This window comes from Prionailurus viverrinus, chromosome B4, assembly GCF_022837055.1.
Source record: "Prionailurus viverrinus isolate Anna chromosome B4, UM_Priviv_1.0, whole genome shotgun sequence".
In the NCBI taxonomy this organism is placed as follows: domain Eukaryota; kingdom Metazoa; phylum Chordata; class Mammalia; order Carnivora; family Felidae; genus Prionailurus; species Prionailurus viverrinus.
Window position 1 is genome coordinate 4,211,275 of NC_062567.1, and position 21,979 is coordinate 4,233,253.

At 52.2% G+C, this 21,979-nt stretch overlaps 1 protein-coding gene across 8 annotated transcripts in view; it reads left to right on the forward strand.

The window, feature by feature from the left end:
* GATA3 (GATA binding protein 3) overlaps positions 1–20,658 on the forward strand; it is a 30,335-nt gene extending 9,677 nt beyond the window's left edge. For 7 of the 8 annotated variants that reach the window (XM_047866120.1, XM_047866126.1, XM_047866125.1 and 4 more), the window contains exons 2-6: positions 411–1,090; positions 3,540–4,076; positions 9,445–9,590; positions 14,280–14,405; positions 18,495–20,658. In XM_047866120.1, the coding sequence (XP_047722076.1) occupies positions 850–1,090; positions 3,540–4,076; positions 9,445–9,590; positions 14,280–14,405; positions 18,495–18,779 (1,335 nt within the window). In that variant the 5' untranslated portion in view covers positions 411–849 and the 3' untranslated portion in view covers positions 18,780–20,658. The remainder of the gene's footprint in view (positions 1–410; positions 1,091–3,539; positions 4,077–9,444; positions 9,591–14,279; positions 14,406–18,494) is intronic. The other variant, XM_047866127.1, reaches the window with a different exon arrangement.
* The last annotated feature ends 1,321 nt before the right edge of the window (positions 20,659–21,979 follow it).

Here is a 21,979-nt window from a genome sequence, read left to right on the forward strand (position 1 = left end):
AAGTTTGATTTTTCTTTTTTTTTTTTTCCCCCCCTGCTCCGTTTGGGAGGACTTTTCAAAATACTGTAAACTCAGCCCCGCTCTTTTGGGAGGCTGGAAGGCAGGTCCCGGGATCGCCGTCCCCGGGGGGGGGGAGGGAGCCGTCGGCCGAACTGGATCCGCTCAGTCAGGGCAGGGCCCTCGCGAGGGCCAGGCGGCCGGGGATGTGCCCGGGACTCGTTCCCTGGGCGGCCGCGGCCGGGTTTGCCTCGCTCGGGAGGAGGCGTGCGCGAGTGCGCGTGTGTGCGCGCGTGTCCCGGGCGCGCGGGCGCGGGGCCGGGCGGCCGGCGGGGAGGTGGTGCCACTTCATAAACTCAGGTGCTCCGGTCCTCAGGACCTCATCCAGGTCTCCCCGCTTCTCTCCTTCGCAGGTGAGCCGAGCAGAGCCTCGGCCTCGGAGCCGCTGAGGAAGCCCCGGCGCAGAGGAGCCTCGTCTCTGCAGAAGTCCAGCCACCCTCGCTCGCCCCCCACCCCCCGCTTTCAAATTCGGTCCCCTTTTATCCCTCCCTCCCTGGTTTTGGGGGATTCCTCTTTCCTTCCTCTTCTTCTCCTTGCTAAGCGACCACTTAAAAGACTTTTCTCCCCCTCCCCTTCTTTGCTCGCCTTTCCTTCCCACCTTTCCAGCATTGCCCCACTGAAAGCAAATCGTTAAACGACCCCCGCCCCTCCGACGGCAGCAGCACCTGCAGCGCCTCGGAGCCCCCCCTCCCGCCTCCCCCACCTGCCCCCCGCGACCTCCCAGCCCGACCGCCCTCCCTCTCCGCGCGCGGGTTCCGGGCCCGGCGAGAGGGCGCGAGCGCAGCCGGGGCCATGGAGGTGACGGCGGACCAGCCGCGCTGGGTGAGCCACCACCACCCCGCGGTCCTCAACGGCCAGCACCCGGACACGCACCACCCGGGCCTCGGCCACTCCTACATGGACCCGGCGCAGTACCCCCTGCCCGAGGAGGTGGATGTACTTTTTAACATCGACGGTCAAGGCAACCACGTCCCTTCCTACTACGGAAACTCAGTGAGGGCCACGGTGCAGAGGTACCCTCCGACCCACCACGGTGAGTGCGCCCCGGGTGCGGGGACCCCCCCCCCCCGCCCTCCAGCCGCCGCCGCTCCCCCTCCCCACTCCCGGCCCGGGTCCCGGAGGCGGGGAGCGACCAGGGGCTGGGCAGACCCCGCGAGAGCCCCCAAGTGCCGCTCCTGCCACTTTTTTTTTTTTTTTTTTTAAATTGGGGCCCGGAAATGCGCGAGGAAGCAGCCTCAGCCGCCGCGAGAGTGTGTTTTTAAAAAGTCGCAGCAGGCGTCTCTCCGCGGCCGGCGCGCCTGGGGCCTGGCGCTCACCTGGAGGGCGCCGGGCCGCCCCCCTCTTCTCCCCGGGCGGCCGCAGGTCCCGGGGGGCCTCCGCGGTGCGGGGCGCGGGGAGCCCGGGCTCTGCCTCTGCGGCCGCGGCTCGCTGGGCCCGCAGCCGACGCCGCCAAACCGGCTGGCGCTCGGTTCCTTCAGAGGGTCCCGCTCCCCCAGCTAGCCTGGAGTTCTGTGTCCAGGGGCTTCGGCCAGCGTGCCTCAGTTTCTTTTTCCAGCACCTCTGCAGAAAGGCCCGAAAGAGATTTATCCACACCCCTGTTTTTGTTTTGGTTTTATGATTATTACTTTTTCAACCTTTCCGCAAAGCGAGTGCATTCGGTGGCCAGGCAGGTCCCCTGCTTCCTGGCTCTGGGGAATGGGATTCTGGAACTTGAGCGGGTTTTGCTGGAGACACTGCTGTCTTAAATTTGAGACATTCGGAGTTTTCCTAGATTCCCGGCTGCACAGAATTTTCCTGCGTCTTGTTTTTAGGTTGCCCCATTGCCTGCTCCCCCAAAACTCGTGCCTTACTGTCCCCTCCGGCCTACGACAGTCCCATTAGGCTCGCGGAGAAGAGTTAGGGTCCACCACAGGGTTTCTTTTTTACGTGGGGGCGATTCCAGTTGTCTTTTGTTTTTGTTTTGTTTTGTTTTCTCCCTTCTCTTTCACCTTGAAAAGTTGGTAAGAGTTCTGAAATGTTAAGAAATCCAGCCCTGTGTGGTTGGGGGCGGGGGGGGGGGGAGCTCTAAGCTTTCCAGCCTCCGTGGGTTCCTGAAGAAGAAACAGAGGCACAATTTCAGGCAGAGAAGATGGGAGCCTCTCTCCAGGCGACCGAGGGTTCCCTGGTCCCCGGGTCGCCGAGGACACAGTCCCTCCTGCAGCAGGCATCCTCTGCCCTGTTGTTACCGGGCTTTAAACCATTGTCTCTGCGGATGGGGCGCTCTTTGCCCTGGTTCGGTGCAGATCAGCAGTTAAGTGGAAACGTAGAAGCAGGCTTAATATTATTTACTATACTACTTCCTGCATAACATGAATCTTGACCCCTTGGCGTTCAGAGAACTCTCCTTCCCCCTCCCCTCCCCTTCCTCTCTCAAGATTTTAGTTTCAGTATTGTTCTTAATGGTTAAATAGAATGTCAAATGCTGAGGCAGGTCGTGGATTAAAAGATCAATACGTGTGTGGATTTGCACTTACGGTTCGCATTTGCCCCCTCGCGGAGCGGATGGAGTTGTCTGAGTTATGGTCATCTTAAAAACTGCGTGTTTCAAACGCAGGCTGACTGTGCTGTGTGGATAAGTCAGCTGTAAATACATAAGATGGAATTTCGTGTCTCGGGGGCTCTGGTGAAAATTCGCATGTGGCCCTGGGGGAATCACAACTTTGAGGGCGTATGAGGGTTACTTTATTTTTCTTTCTAAAGGATCGGGGAGAGTGGGAGAGGCAGGGCCCAGCCTTGCAAACTTCCTCCAGTGGTCTGAGCAATTACTATTTCCTTGCAAATCGCGTTTCAGGCCTTGCCAGTCGTGAAGGCACTGCAGAGGGGTCACTTGAAGGGAACCCCCGAAGGCTCCCCCTCCTCCCTTCCAAGCCCTCTCCTTCCTGCACCGGGGCCGGGGAGCTGGGCCTGTCTCCAGGGTCCGAGTATCTTCCTGGTGCGGAGCAGTTGTGCGGCCAGGCTCACCCCTTCAGGCCTCATTATTCACAGCCGACTCTCTTATCAGGCTGGCTGGGATTAGGTCTGGGAAGGGGGACGCTGGGCCATTGATGGAAACCAATAAATCAAGTCAGGTTCTGGAGAGGGACTGCAGGGATGCCATTCAGAAAGTGTATCTGGAGAGCCCAAATAAGCCCAGGGGCCGTCTCCACTCCCTCCCAGCACCTCTCGGGTGTCAGACACAGGCCCTTCGTGCTGCTGGATCCGATGGGACATTGGTGTGGCACAGATGGGTGTAGAGGGTGTGCTGGCCAAGGTACCGGCGGGCCGGCCTGGACGAGGGAGCGGGCCTGCGCCCGGGACTGTTTGGGACTGCCCGGCGGCGGGGAGGCTGGGGTGGAGGGGAGGAACCCCAGATGCGTCCGAGGGCCCCCCCCCTCCCGAAGCTGCTCTCACGGGCATCTCTCTCTCTCTCTCTCCCTCCGCCTGCATCCCCCGTCCCCGCGCAGGGAGTCAGGTATGCCGTCCGCCTCTGCTGCACGGATCCCTGCCCTGGCTGGACGGCGGCAAAGCCCTGGGCAGCCACCACACCGCCTCGCCCTGGAACCTCAGTCCCTTCTCCAAGACGTCCATCCACCACGGCTCCCCGGGGCCCCTCTCCGTCTACCCCCCGGCCTCGTCTTCCTCGCTGTCGGCGGGCCACTCCAGTCCGCACCTCTTCACCTTCCCGCCCACCCCGCCGAAGGACGTCTCCCCCGACCCGTCGCTGTCCACCCCGGGCTCGGCCGGCTCGGCGCGGCAGGACGAGAAGGAGTGCATCAAGTACCAGGTGCCGCTCCCCGACAGCATGAAGCTCGAGTCCACGCACTCGCGGGGCAGCATGACCACCCTGGGAGGGGCGGCCTCGTCGGCCCACCACCCCATCACCACCTACCCGCCCTACGTCCCCGAATACAGCTCCGGACTCTTCCCGCCCAGCAGCCTGCTGGGGGGCTCCCCCACCGGCTTTGGATGTAAGTCGAGGCCCAAGGCAAGATCCAGCACAGGTAGGAACCATCTCCGCTCCCCCCACCCCTACGCGCCAGGTCCTTTCTCCTCCCCCCACCTCTCCCTGCCCCTAAATCCAGGGCAGGGAGGAGGGAGCTAGAGTCTGGCCCCTCAGGGGAGCTGGCTGGCGTTCCAGACCCTTTTGAGATTTGATTTCTTCCCATTCTTCCAGCGGGCAAAGAATGAGGTGTGTCCTATCTCCTTCCAGTCCTCCGAGCAGAGGGGAAGTGGGATCCAATTTACCTCACCCCCTTGAGCTGGAAAGGAAAAAGACAAACAAAAGCAAATACCCTGTCCTGCCTGCCTGGGGACCTCCGGGTTCTGCCTGTAACCTTTAGTCCGTTTCCGAGACCAAATGGGAAGCCGAGGGAATAAATCTTTAGTGTTTAATGCTGAAACGAAACCTTAGCGAGCACAGGTCCGTCCTGTGACCGCCCCCTCCCCCCTTGGCCTCTGCGGCTGCCTCTTCCTCCAGGCTGAGCTCGGAGGGGGTCCTGCCGACCGGACAGCCCCTCAGACAGACGTGTATGATGGAGGCGTGGGGATATTTGGGTGGGGGTGGTCGGGACCCTGGCAAAAACCGCACACGCATTCTTGGCATGGAAAAGGGGGCCGTCATCCCAACTTCTGGGAGAGAGGGGGGCTCTGCCCTGGGGAAACCGGAAGGCAAATCAGAAGGCAGATGGACCAGCTACCTGAAAGCGGTAACGCAGGCAGGGGCAGGGGGGTGGAGGGCGGGAGGGTGAGGGTGGTTGGTGGTGGCAGGAAGGCGTCGTCGGACCTAGTCCTCCCCTGAGCTGAAGCCAGAAGAGGTAGGGAGGACTGAACAACATTCCCCAGGTGTGAGTCTCTTTTGCTTCCTCCGCACATCCTCCCTCAAACGAGCACCCCCTGTCTAAACGCGCGCTGCGTTTTATTCTCTTGGTGTAGACGCTTGCTGTAGAAAACAAAACAAGACACCCAACCCCCACAAAATATCTTGGCTTTCAAAATAAAATAATCCGTCGCCAACGTTGCTCCTAACCAAAGAGGCTGAGAGACCTCGGGATTCTCTCCCTTGAGCTTTAACTGTATTTTAAAAAGACGATTTTTTTCAACGAGGGTTCTGTCTCCTCGGGTGGCTCCGTTTCAGGGGTGGGTGTTTCTGTCCTGGCTCCTTCCAACGTCTCACCTCTGCCCTCTATCTATAGAGCTCCTAACATACAAAGACGAGATGAAGATCGCTCGCTCTTTTAGGGGTGGTAGGGCGAGCGGTCTTGACACAGGGTTTGCAAAACCCCGGTTTCAGAAACTTCCGAGGGAGGACCCTGGGAGCCCAGTGACCATGAGATCACTTTTCAGGGTTTTTTTGTTTTTTGTTTTTTTTTTCCAGGGTGACATTCACTCTGACTGCCTGGGCAGGACTGTCTCTATTTAGTTGATATGTTTTAGCTAATCCAATTATTTTCAGACTGCTGCACGCGACAGTCGCATTGTTTATCCCGCGCCAGGAACTTTAATAGAGTCCGGATGCGGTTAGGCTGACAGAAGAACTCAGACCTGCGTGTTCAGTACATGAAAGTCGGCAGAGGGAGAGGGAGGTAGGCTAGCTGGTGGAGTCTAAGAGAAAGCAAGAGGAAGGGAGACCGGGCGGAGGAAAGTGGCCACGCTGCCTCGCCGCCCTGCCAGGGGCTGGGCTGGGGTGTGGGGTGGAGGGTTCGAGAGAAATGGGGTTCAGCTTTGCTCAGAAAAGCCGGGATTAGGTCAAGGCTTTGAGGACTGATGGCACAGAGAGCAAACCGGTGCATTTTGAGGTTAGCGATGGGAGTTTTTTTGTTTGTTTGTTTAAAGTTCTCTTTTCTGGGAGGCGCCAAGTTTTGGGGGCAGGTCGTGGTATCTGAGGCCGGCGTGGTGGTTTGTGTGTGTGTGTGGGGGAGGGGACAGAGCAGAACGACTTTTCCAAGAGCCTCTGGTTTCTCGCCCTCTGCGTCTACACCTTCAGTCTTCCGAGAGTCATTTCCTTTTTCTCTCCCTCTTTCCCCTGAACTTTTGGGGGCGGGGGGTGGGGGGGAAGAGCCGCAGTTACCCTAAACCAGAACCAGGAGCACCTATGCTCCTATTATTATTATTATTATTATTATTATTGTTATTTTTATCATCTACTTTTTATATTTTGGGGGAGGAGGGAGAAGACAGAAGGCATTGCAATCTGGCTTTTTACTTCCCCCTTTTTATCCCTCTATCACAGTCAGACACCCCAGAGCAGCCCATCTGGGCAGCCAGGGAGCTGGGACTTTCTGGAGTGTGGGAGCGGGAAGGAGGGTTTCCAGACCCTTCTGGGTAAAGGGGGCGTCAGTGGCACGCTTCTCTTGAGGATGGAGTTCTCTGGGTTTTAGTGGTTGCTTTTTTTTTTTTTTTTCAAGTCTTCTTTACAAACGCACTTGCCGAAGGTGGAGACGGGAGAAGGGAGGGTTGTCACCGTTGGGAGAAACGGTTGAACGGTGGTTAGGGCACCTAGTGCTTTTTTAACGCCCGCCCGGGCTGTCAGTGCTGGGTCTCCCTCCACAAACAAAAGACCAAGCCTTTTAGCAAAGAGGCCAGTTCTCAGCTGTCCCTACCCTTGTCTGATCTCGGGCATCTGGAAGCCTCTGCGCACCACCCCCCCTCCCCCCGCCCCACCCTTCCGTCCAGCCCAGTTTCTCAGGATTTCAGTTGGAGGCCAGGGGGTGTTTGAAAATGGCGGTCGAATGTCAGGAGGCCTCTGTGGTTCTTGTCACCTAAGAGAGAGGTGTCTGTCTGAACAGCTCACACCAGGCAGTGAGCGAGGAGAGGGGAAAGAAAGCAGGAGACAGTCGGGGCCTCCGTGAGGAAAACCGGTTGTTTGGCAACAATGAGAAAGGGGGGAAAAATAAGAAAAACCCAGACAAGGCAATCGCAAACTTGCGGAGTGAATCAAGACAGAAAATTGCTCTAGTGTGCAGAGCCTCGCTGAAGAGGCAACCGTTGCTTGTGTTTGAAGGTCCCTCTGAAAAGGAAGCTGTCACCCTCCCCACTGCCTGACAGAGGAAAGGAAATCTGACTGCTCACGTCAGGCTGGGAGATCCCCCAGCCCAGGTGCCTAGGAACGGGGCTGCCCGCCCCACACCAGCCGCAGGGTGACTCCACCCCAGCCTCCGCCAGAGCCCCTGCCTGAGCCCCGGGAAGAAAGGGACAGAAAACGTGGGCACCTGAGAGGCCCCGTCTCGCCAGGTCACAGGGAGTGGGCCTGGGGGCTGAGCCAGGGCCTGTCACCCCAGGTGACAGCCAGACCGCTGTCACCCCAGAAGGGGCCGACCCAGTGCCTACTTGGGGCCCGTGGCCCACCCGCCCCCTGGCTGGCACCTCCTTGACCGCTTGCCCTTTCCTCCTTCCTCCCTGCCTCCCCCTCGCCTGCCCCCGGCCTGGCCTCGGCTTCTGACCCCAGTGCAAGGTGTCTGGATGTAGTTCAGTCCCCAGCCTTTTTGAGGTCTGGTGGAAATGGTGGACATCTGCCCATGTGCTCCTGGAACACTACTGCCCGTGTTTGTAATAATCTCAGGGGCTCTTGGGAGGCTCTCTGTAGACCTTTTATGGAATTTGGAGGAAAAAAAATATAGAATTTCTCTTAACTCCCTATGGTTTTTTTTTTTTTTTGCAAAAGGAAAATGGACAAAAACTATTCAGTACCACCGTGAACTCCAATGTCAGGCAAAACCCCTCCATTTCTGAAAGTCTTTTTCCTTTCCCAGAACCTGTCCCTAGAGGAAAAAAAAAACAACCCACAAAACCAGGCTTATAGATGTGGACCCCTCCCCCCACCCAAGTTCTTCATTCTTGGTTTAGGGGTTTCCAAAGGCCAACAGGTCCCAGAGCCCTCGAGCCAGCCTTGTTCTCCTTGCACAGGGAGCCGGCCAGATTCCCAAGCAGCCTGCCCGGTTTTCTTCCTCCACCCTGTCTCCCTGGTGGTTTGAAGTTAGCCGATTCATCTCCTAAAACGAAACAACCTTTGGGGGCTCATCTTTCTCCCCTTGCTTCCTCCCAAACCTGCCCCCTGGCGCCTCCAGAGAAAGTGCCCCAGAGAGACCAGCTCTAGTGGGGCCCCTGGCTCCTGCCTGCCCTCCTCCGGGGCGGTGGGGGGGGGGGCGGAGTGGGGGTGAGGGAGCTTCTCCCCGGTCTGGGGTGTGGCCTGCGGAGCCACGGGTCCACACCTGGCCTTGGAGGATGAGGCCCCCCCCAAGAGCTGGGCAGGTTCTCCTAGAAACTGCCTCCCCTTCCTTCTCCCGAAGAAGGTGCTAAGAAATCAGGGACTGAACTCTCCCCTGTGGTCCTCAAGTGCCGTTTTGAGGGAGTCTCTCCAGCAGCTTTCCCTCCGGAGATGGGTCTGGGTCACTCTCCCTGGCCCTTGAGTGAACCGGCCTGGCCGGTTTTTTTGTTTATTTTGTTTATTTGTTTTTTTGGAAAAAGGGCAACTGTAGAGAGGCCTAGGTTAAGGAGCCGACCAGGAGCCCCCCCCCCCACCCCATTTTTCCTTAACTGGCCTGTTCTGATCTTGCCCCTCACGCTGCTCTCCTCCCGCCAACATCTCCAGGGGCCTTGCCTGCAGATTGCACTGTTTCCAACACCTCCTGGCCTGGTCCAGCTGGGGTCACACTTACCCTTCAGTCTCTGGCACAGTGGCTGGAAAATTCTAGAAAACCTTGGCCTTTTCTGGAGAGAAAAAGATGGTGGGAGAAATGAGTGGATCCCGCTGGGTCTTCATCTATTACTTGCCAGCCAGGGACGTTTGCAGTTTTACTGGAAGTAAAAGCTAAAGCCTGGGGTCCTAAAATCAATCAGCCGATTGATCGATCTATTCATCTCTTTATTATCTGTTTATCTATCTCGCCATTGATTACTCTTTCTTTTTCCACCACCGTCCTAATCTCCGTGGTTGAATCAATCTGCGGAGACAGACCCGGCGATGATAACGAGGCACCTTTATTTTCCTTTGAAGGAAATGAGTGGAATGTTTTGCTCTGCCGTTGCCCAGGCCTCAGAATTTTCTCAGGGAACTATTTCAGGTTCAAATCTGCCTTCCTCCTTGGCTGTGCCTGATCTTCCTCGTCAAGTCAGGCAGCCCCAGAGCAAGGTCCTGCTGCCTTTTCTTCATGTGTCCCTTCTTGGGGCCAGAGCTGAATGTGGACGGGGCCACACGGTGACCCTTGTCCACTTGGGAGCCACCTGGAGGGAGGTGGGGGTAGGAAGGTTTCCTAAAGGGGGGAGAAGAGAGAAAGTTGATTCTACTTTCCTTCCCTCGTTCTGAGGGAGCGCTGTCAGCTTTTTCTGTGTGTTTTTCCTCCATAAGTGACTTATGTGTGATCTTGTTTCCAGAAGGCAGGGAGTGCGTTAACTGTGGGGCCACCTCCACCCCGCTGTGGCGACGTGACGGGACCGGGCACTACCTGTGCAACGCCTGTGGGCTCTACCACAAAATGAACGGACAGAACCGACCCCTCATCAAGCCCAAGCGAAGGCTGGTGAGTCCCCCCAGAGAAGCACTGATCTAACACTAACCATTGTGTGTTGTTAATTTCCTCTCTTCAGGAAGGAGAGCTTTCTGCAGGAAATTGCAGGACAGGCTCAAAATCATGTCAGCTTGCTTGGGATAGTTTTTGTTTGTTTTTTTTTTTTTTTCCCCTCCCCTTTTCTTTTCTCAAGTTAGACGTACAGAAAAGCTCTCCCTCTTTTTCGTCTTGACAATTCCTAAGTCCCTTACCAAATTTTTAAGGATGCTGGCTTTCTGGTGGCCCAATCCCTAATGTATTTACATGAGAGCTTTAATGGGACGCGAGCAAGCGATGTAAGATTCGCGGATAATCACTGTGACAGGTAGGACGCAGACGGAATGTTCCAGCCACCATCTAGGACGTGTCCCTAAGTGCCAGGGCTCCTAGTGAGCACGGTCTCAGTGCGCTTCCTTCGTGCCGTGGATGAGTCTCATGAGCCCATGCTTGAAGATTGATGGGGCCAATTAACTGAGTTTCGCGAGCAGCGGCCAGTGAATCTGGCGGAGTTTGCCTTCTTCCGTGGTCTTGAGAATTGAGAACTTGCCACAGCTAATTCCTTTGGGAAAAACTTGTGTGATTCCTGTCCTGCCTCTTGGTCTCCTGTCTGCTGCATTTGGTCTTAGTTTCCCTTTGAACTCCTGTCGGTAGGGTGAGGGTTTTTGATCCCTGCTTCTTTCTTTCTTAAATGTCTCGACCTTTAGGAATAATACTCAAGGAAACCTGGCACCACCAAACATTTATAAAGAAAATCAACAGAAGTTCATTTGTAAGCTTGTCTTTGGTACCTCAGGCTCGGATTGAGTACCAAGTGTATGCAACAGACAAATAAAAGCAGGCTTGGCAAATGACAACCCTAACCACAGTCAAGAGATCAAAATGCTTTTTGTGGTGATGACATTCACCAAGCAGAGAGGGGAGGAGGGGAATTTCCCCATGCAGATTAATGGATAAAGGTAGCATCCATCAAATTCTAAGGGTGTGTGTGTGTGTGTGTGTGTGTGTGTGTGTCTGTGTGTGTGTGTGTGTGTGTGTGTGTGTGTGTGTGGTGACGGGGGGGGGACAAATCTTCTGTATTCTTTTCAAAGAATTATTTGTCATCTCCATCAGATTTTAGTGCAACTCAACACCTTTCGCATCCTTTTCAGAAGGAAAAACTTTCTAGGGATGGAAGTGCCCACGTGACTTTAATTTTTGGCGATCCGTGGTCTCTAAGCTTTATTCCTTCTGATCTTTGCCCCCTTCGCCAGCCTTTCTCAACCTCCCCCTGCTTGTCCCCATGCACTTGGGTTTTTCTTTTTTTTTTTTCCTTTCTCTCATGTGCAAAGCTAACTTCCTAGGAAAAAGCTGCCGGATATCTGAGCACTGGAGATAACTCATAAACAACAACTCAGCTTCCCCAACCTAAACATCAAGATGTTTGAACATATCAGAACAAGACGTGTTTGAAAAAAAAAATGGCTGGAGGTGTTAGCACAGAATGAATATGATCGCACCACAAAAGAATGTTCTGAATCACTCAAAACCTGGCCTTAGTAAGAAAAAAAAAAAAAAAAAAGAAAGAAAGAAAGAAAGAAAGAAAGAAGGAAAGAAAAAAAAGTAAGAAAGGAAAAAAGAAAGAGAGGAAAAGAAACGTAACTAACAACAAAAACTTTCTCGTTCAAATAAGTCATGGTACCATCAGCATAAGTGGAGTTTTTTTCTAAGGTAAAAAAGTAAAGAAGGAAAAAGAGGGTGTAAAGTCTCAGACGATGGGCTGAATGATGAGTGAGAGTGCATTTGACATTTTCTTGGGGTTTCTACTGTCTGGGCAGATCGCATAGGAAGGCTCTGCGTGCATTTTATAGACGTGTGTCTTCATTCATCTTTCATAAGTCTCCAGAACTCTGAGTAATAATTTCTTTTAATTCCGGAGTTCATTGGCGGTCGCATTTAAAGTGTCTTTTCTTTCTTACTCATCTGTTCTGGGTGGTTTTACATTTTTAGTTCCATAGAATTCATTTGCTCCAGAGAGCGACTCAGAGCAAGTGCATTCAGGATAGAGAGCTATTTTTTTTTTCCTCCCCCGTCCTTAGATGTATTTGACTTCTGAGTACCTAGAACTTTCTTTGTCTTCTTTCCTATAATGCCTGTTCCTTCGTGCCAGTGCCGTGTCTCCGGTTTGCTATTTTTGCTTTGCACATTTGCAGATTCAATGCAGAACACCCAGCCCATCCTGGAGCTAGTTCTTATGCGTGATGCCTGTCTAACACTGAATACACTCCAGCAGGAAAGAGAAGAGATGACTGCAGAGAAGATCCATACGATATTTTTTCCCTCGTGTTGCCAGGTTTTCCGTGTGTCTGAGGGCTCGCTGAGGAGTTTGCTTTATTAATGTACTTTGTCTCCTGCTAGTGAACCAAACACTGTGGCTTTTAGAGGGTCTGTATAAATTCGCCTAGAGTCTGTGGACCAGAGACGTGTTCTGAGGCTGCTTGTATTTATGTGTCTGTCACTATACGGGGAGGGACTAACACCAGGAACCTCATCGTCTGGAGCTTGAATTTGACCGGCTGGCAGTGTGTGCTTGGAGTACACATTCAAAGTTGCTGAGCTGGGAAATCTGGTGCCTGGGTAGATATTAATCTACTATAGCTGAGTATCTCTTTTAAAGAAGAAAGTACAGGAAGATAGTAATAATCACACGATAACATCATTGTCAGAATCATTAAGCGCTGATTTTGTGTATCATTTTCTTCCCAAGAGCATGTGAGTGCAAGTTATATGCATCTCAGCTTAGCACATTTCATCAAGGCAGGTGGGCATGGGCATCTAGAGGAGGTCAGGACTATGGTGAATTATTCCAAAACGGGCAGCCGGAAAGTAGAACTTTTTTACTTATGACAGATGAGAGCTGTTTTTTTTTTTAAGTTATTAAAACATTTTTTTTAATGTTTATTTATTTTTGAGAGAGAAAGCCAGGCAGTGAGTGGGGGAGGGGCAGAGAGAGAGGGAGACACAGAATCCGAAGCAGGCTCCAGGCTCCCAGCTGTCAGCACAGAGCCCGACGTGGGGCTCGAACTCCTGAACCGTGAGATCATGACCTGAGCCGAAGTCGGACGCTTCACCGACTGAGCCGCCCAGGTGCCCCGAGAGCTATTTTTTTTTTTTTAATTTTTTTTTCCACGTTTTTATTTATTTTTGGGACAGAGACAGAGCATGAACGGGGGAGGGGCAGAGAGAGAGGGAGACACAGAATCGGAAACAGGCTCCAGGCTCTGAGCCATCAGCCCAGAGCCTTACGCGGGGCTCGAACTCCCGGACCGCGAGATCGTGACCTGGCTGAAGTCGGACGCTTAACCGGCTGCGCCACCCAGGCGCCCCATCCTAACTTTTTACTTGATAAAATATTGATGGAAAAGCACACCACGATCCCTATGTTCCAGGCTTTTATAAACATGCCAGAACTTTCTTGATCATAGATAGCTGAATTCTTGTTCTTTCTCTTGCTTTTGATAATATATTTGAGTCCAGAGCAGGGAATACTTCTGCAGTTAAAACTCTCTGTTTATATCGGGGGATGAGGCGTTGACAGCAGAGGTAATAGGTCCAACTTCATTTTCTCTGGAAACTTTTTGAGTTAAAAAAAAAATTTTTTTTTTAAAGCACGGACGTCGAGAATAGCACCCTTGTAAATTTACGTGCATCAAAAAGCGAAAGAAAAATCTCCCTCTTCGAGGAAATCAAGGCAGTGACACAACCGAATAATTAAAATTCAAGCTGAGTCTGACATCTGACCTACAGCTATTCTGCCCTGTGAGCAGCGAGTAGGAAACACCTAATTTCACGAAGGTGAAATGAAACGAGAGCTGGGCAGGGAGGTGTTCTGTTGATGAGCCGAATTCTTCGTGCTTTTCAGTGTGTCTCGTGAGCTGGAAGCCAGCTAAGGGGAGTGAGGGTGGCAGTCACCAGGAGTGGCCCGGCCTGGAAGGATGGGCCGGTGCCGGTTTGAGGCTTGGGCGTCGTGCTTGGTGCTTCCTAAGAGGGCAGGTCCCGTGAGCTCCACACGTGCACACGCGTACACACACACGCGGACACTCTCCTACTGTGCTGGCCCTCTGTTCTCTTTCTCATCCAGAATTTCTTCGTTTGGGATCTGTCAAGTGCTCTCGATGTTTGGGCTTCCTCTTCTTGTGCTGTTCGTGCGTTGTGATGGGACGATCGCCTCTTGGAGAATTGAGAATTGCTATTTTCATGGTTGCCCTTGACAAAGACCCTCCCCCCCCCCCCCCCCCCAAGAGCCCGGTACCAAAACGAATCAGGTGAATTCCGCGTTGCCACCCATAAAACTTAAACATCTGGCGACCAGGGAGGTGGCGTGGGCTCTCAGACCCTCTGGACCCCAGCCTGGGGAGCGGCAGGCTACGCCCTGACCACTGGACCACGGTCTGACCTGCTCTCGTCCAGCGATCACCTGTAGTTTTCTTCTTGAGGCAGCTTTTAGGGGTCTTTGTTATTTTCATGGGGGCCACTTACTAGGTTTGATTTCAATGACAATGACAATTTTTTCTTTTCTTTTTCTTTTTCTTTTTTTTTAAGTCTGTCTCCGTAGTCCTGAAAACACATTTAACATCTGGTTTGATTTTACCCTCCCTCTCCCTCCCTCTCCGCCCCTACTCCCAGTCGGCAGCGAGAAGAGCGGGAACGTCCTGTGCAAACTGTCAGACCACCACTACCACTCTCTGGAGAAGAAATGCCAACGGAGACCCCGTCTGCAACGCCTGTGGGCTGTACTACAAACTACACAATGTAAGTGTCACGGGGCCGGGACCGGCGGCCGGCCTGGGGGGGGTGCACCCAGGAGACACCGTCACCCGCCGCAGGCTTCCTTCTGCATTTGATGGCCGTCCTCCGGGCCCAGCAACAGGCCTCAGGTGAACAGTGCAATAGGGAAGCGACTTGGCACAACGCGGCCGTGCGGAGGCCGGAGAGCTTGGGGCAGAGAACGACGCGGGTCCCCCAGGTCGGTGTGGACGATGCTGTGCGATGCAGGGCCCCGGCGTCCGCAGTGGGCCCGCTCCGGGCTTCCCGTCCTCCCTTGGGAAAACAGTGATAGTGTGGCGTTCCTGAGAATTTCAACTTTTTGCAAGAGAGAGAGAGAGAGAGGGCACACAAGAAAGTGTGATGCGTGGCACAGGAAGTCTTCAGACAGAGGACAGTTCGGCGACTCAAAGGGGCAGAAGCCTCTTCACCTCTGTGGTGAATTTTAAGTGGATTCTCAGCCGCAAAGACGTGGAATGAAGCGTCTGCGAGATGTGGCCAAGGTGTCTTTGTCCTAAGCAGCAGAGAACGGAGGGAAGCAGTGGAGTGAGGTTATCCAGAGAGCAGGGTTGAAAGAAACCCTCGTTTCTTCTTCTGTGTCGTGTGAGCAGGGTGAGCAGAGTTGCCTGTCAGTCACCTGGGCTCCGCTGGGTCATTTCTGGTCTTTTCACTGGGGGTCCTCCTGGTTTGTGATATGTTTACGTTAAAAAAAAAAATCCTGTTTGTTTTTTTTTTTTTTTCCTGAAATAACTCTGGCTGACAGGCCATGACCTAATGAGGCTTGAGGTTCAATTATTCCCAGAGGAAGAAGGACCATTTCTCTCTCTCCGGCTCTCTCTCACTGTCCTCTTTTGCTTTGATTCTCCTAAAGCATCTTTGCCGGTGTGACTTTGGCGGAGGCCACGGCGGTGCGGGGAGAAGGCGGGCGTCTTGCTCAGGGCCGTTTCCGTGGCACGTTCACCCTAGCTGGGAGTCGGGAGGAAGTTCTTCTGCTTAGAGTTTTGCAGTCCCAGAGAGCTTCTCAGGGTGGTCCCGGCATCCCGGTCCCTTTTTGCCTCTTGGGAATAAGCTCCTGCGATTTCCCAGGGACCCCGCAACCTTCATGTGCCTGCCTTTGGGGTCATCCCCTCCTGACTTGGTCCCTGTGCAACGCCCAGCCCAGCAGAACTGGCCTTTCTAGTTCTTGTCTCTCAGATCCTCCGAATGCCGTGTATACCTGTTTATCAGCAATGAAACCCTAGTTCCGTTTTCACTTTGGGGACTCACTTGCTCACTGCAGTGGAGATAAAAAACAGATTTGTGATTAAAATCTGGAAGGTTCGGGGCATCAGAGTTTATGGGCTAGCCAGTCATCAGCCCAGCCTCTCCGGTTGCTTTTGGCTGTAACTCATGGTTTTCAAAGAACTTTCAAGTTACTTGATTACCTTTGAGCCTCAGGTAGTCCCATGATGTAGACAGGGCAGAAATTATTCTATTTCCGTTGTACTTGAAGAAGTTATGACTCAGAGAATCAAGTGTTTTGTGCAAACGGACATGGCTGATGGAACGGAAGAGCCGGGCAGGACCGATTTCCGAGCAGCACAGGCCTTCCGGGGAGGTCAGTGGCGTCAGGACTGATAGGGACCAGTGGAAAGTGAACACTTTCTCAGTTCAGGATGTGCCAGAAGTTCGGTTCAAAGCAAGGAATTGTCTTCCCTATTCCCAGAGGAGCCCGGGAACGATGGGAAGTTACCCGGCTCTAAATTTCTCTGACGACTTAGCCACGATGCGATACGGGCTCAGTTGTGTCCAGTCTAAACAAAGTTCTGAAGGAGATCGATTTCTCATCAACTCAAAGAACAGTCAGGGAACCCTCTTTGCTGCTCCCTCCTGGGAGAGAAACTTGCTCCCCTGGCCGGCATGGTTTTTCTGTCTTCGCGGGTTTCGCAAGACCTCACAGAAGGAGGCAATTGATGTGTATTTAACGACAGGAGATTGTAATCTATTAACGCTCTCATCACATCATGTTTTGTTATGCCCACCTGGATACCTGTATATGTTTATGTATAGTTCCTTTCCTCTTATCTAGGTGTTTCGATAACTACCTATCTCAGGATCAGTGTCTCTAGGTGGCGTTGAGACTAGTTATCTGGGTCTGTGCTGCTATCTGGGTAACTAGATATTATATTTAGATATCTGGCTGTGTATATCTAGATACCGGGTAAAGAGCTGTGTGTCTAGACATTATCTTGGGGGAAGATTTGATGTGACAATAGATTCCTATCTCCTCTGTAGTCTGCGTCTTTATCTTGATTGTCGCTTTGAAGAAGGAACCCTGAGATGTGCTTTTGGCAGTGACCTTTTAGCTCTTCTGCCTTCCTGGTGCGAGGGGGGATTGGGTCTCAGCTCCAGCATGTGGCTCTGTGCCCCTCTTCAGGGTGACCTCTCCCATCTCAGCCTCAGGAAGCTGTGTGTCTACTGCTTCCAGAAACTTGGTTGGCCACCTCTCTCTCTCGACGGCTGGAGTCTCTCTTCCTGAACTTGCCCTTTCTAGCTTTGGGAGAGGACAGGTAGATCCTAGAGCCATGAGAGCATGAGGGAGCCTCTTGTCTTTCTCCCCCTCGAGGGCCCGGGTGGAAGATGACACTTGTCCCTGCAGAGTCAGCAACGACCGAGACCCTGACATCGCCTCCTTGAGTTGTTTTGCCACATCCCGACGACGTGTGGCCAGATGCGTGGTCCGCTGTGTGGGGCAGCTGTTTGCAATTGAGTTTAATCCCATTCTGACTCCTTGTGGGGAGCGGTCTCTGATGCTCTGTAAAGTCCCCTGTCTTGATTCTGTCTCCCCCACCGGGAAAATGTATTTTAAAAACAAAACAGACAGAAGCTTCTCGAAAAGAGAGAGAATGGCATGCCGCCTCGGGTGCCGCAGACTAGCTGAAGACCTTTGGGGTAGGGCCTTGCCTCTTTCCTGGAGCTCGCTCCTGCTGCACAATTTCCAGGACGAGGGTGCCCGCATGCCGGCCCAGTACTGCGCGCCCCAAAGTGGTTGTCGAGTCCTTGGTGACGGGTTGGGGGGCCGTTGGTCTAGTAGAAGTGCACAGTCAGAACCGGGCGGGAATTGCAACTTTCAGTCATCAAAGTTGCTGTGACAGGGGCAGGAGACTACCTTGTGGAGAGACCCGCTGCGGTAAAACACCACCCCAGAGCCTTCAGGTTCCAGGGGAAGATCTTACAGCGCCTCTTACTGCGATAAAGCCGGGCAGGAGAGAGGCGACCAAAAATTACTTTGAACAGGGGTGCGACGCTAGTCTGTCAGGGCAGACAGACCTACACCCTTAAGGTCGATTGCGTTGGCCGTGGTTTTATGGTCGCAGCACAGATGTCGGAGGAGACAAGATGTTATTTCCTTCTTGAAGATTCCCCAGGTGCCTCCACGCTCATGAAATGTTCTAAGGAGATTCTAAGGAAATAAGACCAGTTAATGTATTTTTGATACCAGAGAAATGCAGTCCTAGTGGGTGGGTCTCTAGAATACCGTCCCTGGGAACGCAGAGTTTCCCAAGGCAGATTCTCCTCCAAGTCACTGATGTGGACAAACTTAAATAACACCCGGGGCGCCTGGGTGGCTCAGTCGGCTGAGCATCTGACTTCGGCTCAGGTCATGATCTTACGGTTCGTGAGTTCAAGCCCCACATTGGGCTCTGTGCCGACAGCTTGGAGCCTGAAGCCTGCTTCAGATTCTGTGTACCCCTCTCTCTCTGCCCCTCCCCCGCTCACGCTCTGTCTCTCTTTCAAAAATAAATAAACATTAAAAAAATAACCAAACCCGTAAATAACACCCTCTTCCTGGAACACCTTACCCCTGGTCTCTTGGTTTCTGAGGCTGACAGTCAGTGCTCCTCCACAGACTGGATCTTCGTGACTCCTGGTCCCTGGGAAGGAGACAGGAAGGGGTGGGGGGAGGAGGGGCCCCGGCTGCAAGCAAGACCCCCGGTGTGGGGCAGTCAGAGCAGCCGTGTGGAGGTGTGAAAGCCTGTGTGCCCTTTCAGAGCCAGCCAGAAAGTGTAAAAAAAAAAAAAATTGATCTTTGTTTAGATTAACAGACCCCTGACTATGAAGAAGGAAGGCATCCAGACCAGAAACCGGAAAATGTCTAGCAAATCCAAAAAGTGCAAGAAGGCACATGACACGCTGGAGGACTTCCCCAAGAGCAGCTCGTTCAACCCGGCCGCCCTCTCCAGACACATGTCCTCTCTCAGCCACATCTCCCCGTTCAGCCACTCCAGCCACATGCTGACCACCCCGACGCCCATGCACCCGCCGTCCAGCCTCTCCTTCGGACCTCACCACCCGTCCAGTATGGTCACCGCCATGGGTTAGAGTCCCTGCTCGATGCTTCAAGGCCTCCGGGCGAGAGTCCTTCCAACCCCTTCTACGTGCGTTTTTGCAGGAGCAGTATCATGAAGCCGAGATCCGATGGATACCCGTGTTTTGAAGGCACAAAGCAAAATGACGTCTGCCACTTTCTCAGAGGCGCTCGCTGTGGCCTCTGTGTTCTCAGTCACTGAATCTGGATCCCATTTGTGAATAAGCCATTCAGACTCATCTTCCCTATTGAACAGGGTCTCTCTAGTGCTGTGAAAACAAACAAACGAGCAAGCAACTGAGCTGAACGTTGCATATAACTTATATTGTAAGAAATACTGTACGTTTGAAGAAGACTTTACGGCATCCGGGGAGCTGTAAGAAAGGCATGAAGGACGCCAAGAATTTTAAGGAATACGGGGAAATCAAGTGTGGAAATGGAGAAGAAACTAGGTCTGATATTCAAATGGACAAACGGCCAGTGTTGTTTCCTTTCACTGGCCATAGTTGTTTGATGCATTAAAAGAAAAACAAAAAAAAAAAAAAAAAAAAGGAAAAAAACAACAACAAAAAAAAGAAAAAAGTTGTAGGCAAATCATTTGTTCAAAGCCGTGGGCCTCTCTGTATAGGAGAGTCTGTGAGTCCCAGGCAATCAGTGTTACCACTCGCACGATGCCGTAGAGGGGCTCAGCAAGCCTTTTCCGGGCCCACACGCTTTGTGAACAAGTCCCTTGTAATTGTTGTTTGTATGTATAATTCAAAGCACCAAAATAAGAAAAGATGTAGATTTATTTCATCATATTATACAGACTGAATTGTTGTACAAATTTATTTACTGCTAGTGTTAAGAACTACTTTTTGTTTTAATATTTTCCTTCTTTCTCCAGTTTTTTTTTTTTTTTTTTGGTTGAATAAACTAGACGACGTTCAGTTGACCTGAGGCGGCTGTGCTCCGGAGGGTCTATTTTCCATTTTGTTCCTTGATGATATTTATTAAATAGCTTCTAAGGGCACAGCAGCATCCGGCCCCTCCCTCCCGCACCCCGCAGCCTGTGCTATGAGGGTAGCAGGTGTACGAGCTACCGACGTGCATGTCAGCGACTTGGGCTGGACAGACCGGGTCCTGAGAGCGGCCTGCCTGATTGTTAGCTCCCTGTTGTGTTCTGTGTTAGTGATCACTGCCTTTCATCCAGTCTGTTGGGATAATAATATAAAAGTACACAATAAAGTGAAAATATTTTGAAAACAACCAAGTAACATCGTATCAAAGCGGTGGCCAAGCTCTTCTAGAATCTGGTAGCTCTCGCTAATTTAAACACAAAACCCAAACGTGTTAAGTTAGTGGCTAGGACATCATGCAAACCTCAGATAGTCCACAGGTATTCCTTTGGGAGGCTGGGCGTCTTCAGAGGTCTCTGTGCAGCCCAGAGGCTTTCTCGGGGAGTGGGGGAGGGGGGGCCGGAGGACCTTCTGTGTCCCCTAGTGCGCTGCGGCCCCTCCTGCTGGCCCGCAGGGCCTCGGGCGCCTCGCAGGAGCAGTGGGAAGATTAACTCGCGGAGATGCACCAGCGGACTACAGCTGATAGATTCCTCATGCTTCTCTGCAAGATGTGACGGCGCGGGGGCCGGTGCTTGAGTTCCTCTCTGTTTTCCTTTCCTACTGTTGAATAACACCACAGTGGAGGGTTTATTGGCATGTTTGCGGAACACGAAAATAACCGTTTTTTGTAACTTACGCTGTATAGTTTCCTTTTACTCTGTTGGCAGAATGTGTAACCATGGCACACATTTTAAAATCTCTGTTAATCGCCTCTCTGCTTTCTTAGCAAATATTTTAAACCTAAGGCTAAATGTTGAAATAAAGGAGTTAGAGACCTACTGAGCTGCAAACTGGAGATCTTACTGGCTCCTGATTAATGACCCGCACTCGGGACGTTGTTTTCAGCCACTTTTGAAGCACCGAGGGCTCCCATCGTCATCAATTGCCGTATTAAATTCGGGAGATTTTCTTGTGTGGTTCCAATGCCTCAAGACCTGCCACCTCTTTTCTTCGTGAACAGATTTGAGTCCGTGCTCTTTCACCTTAAGAAGAGAGAGTTCAAATTCTTGACATTCTTGGGGCGGGATGGGGGGTGGGTGGGGGCGGTGCGCGCACACACACGTAGAAAAATCCCAAACTCAGGACGCACACAGCCACGTTGTTGTGTGTTGGGTACTGTGGGGACTCTGGCGTCTTTGAGCCTACTTCTTCAGAGAAGTGTCCTTTTATCATTCTGTCCGTTGATTGAACCTGCTAAGAAATTGCTAGAAGATGGTGTGACAGATCTAAAACATACTGATAACGATGATTCGGTTACTTTTTCGGAGCATTGTCATGTGTTTTCATGGTTTTGTTCTTTCTTTTTTTTCTTTTGACTTCACGTAGAATCAGTAGAAGGCACAATAGAAGAGCAGTGTGAGAGAGGGTTTAGTCTAGGAAAACAGAACGAGATGGGGGAGCCAAAATATTGCTGGAATCTTTTTGAGGAAACTGTCGTCCCTAATTAATTTTCAACCTGTTTGACCTCACTTTTGGAATAGTTACCTTCACTTCTCCCTACGAGGTTAGGTGTGAAATACATGTGCAAATTTGGACCGTTTCTTAAAACCATTTAAAAAGCCAACATACTGGAAGAAAATAAATCGCGTAGGGATTGAACACTTTTGCTGTTTACGAACCCCTCGTACATGGTGGTGGAAATTCATGAAGTTAAAATTTGGAATTTAAAACCACTTTTTTTTTTAAAGCAGATCAGGAAATAGAGAAACCAAGACTCCAGTGTCTTACTCTACATGTGTGACATTTACATGGTATTCCCCTTCAAGAGCTGTCTACACGCACCGTGGTGAGGCTCCCAGTCCGGCCTCTGGGTTATTTGCCAGGCAGACAGAAGGCTGCAGAAGCGGGGACCCCCAGAGCACACCTCTGAGGTGGCTGTCTATCTTCTAAGCCTTTCTTTGGCCTTAAAATCATTTTAAAAGCTTCCTCCTCATCATGGGACTTCATTTTAGTGTTTCCTAATTAAGAACTGTGTGCAGGAAGCAAATCCTTTGCACGTCTGTGTGCCGGACTTGAATTTGGTAAAAAAGATCTGTTCGCAAGATTCAAACCCAGAAACTCAAATGCCATCCTTCCCCCCCACTCCTCTGATACCTTCCCCACAGCAGTGAATTGTC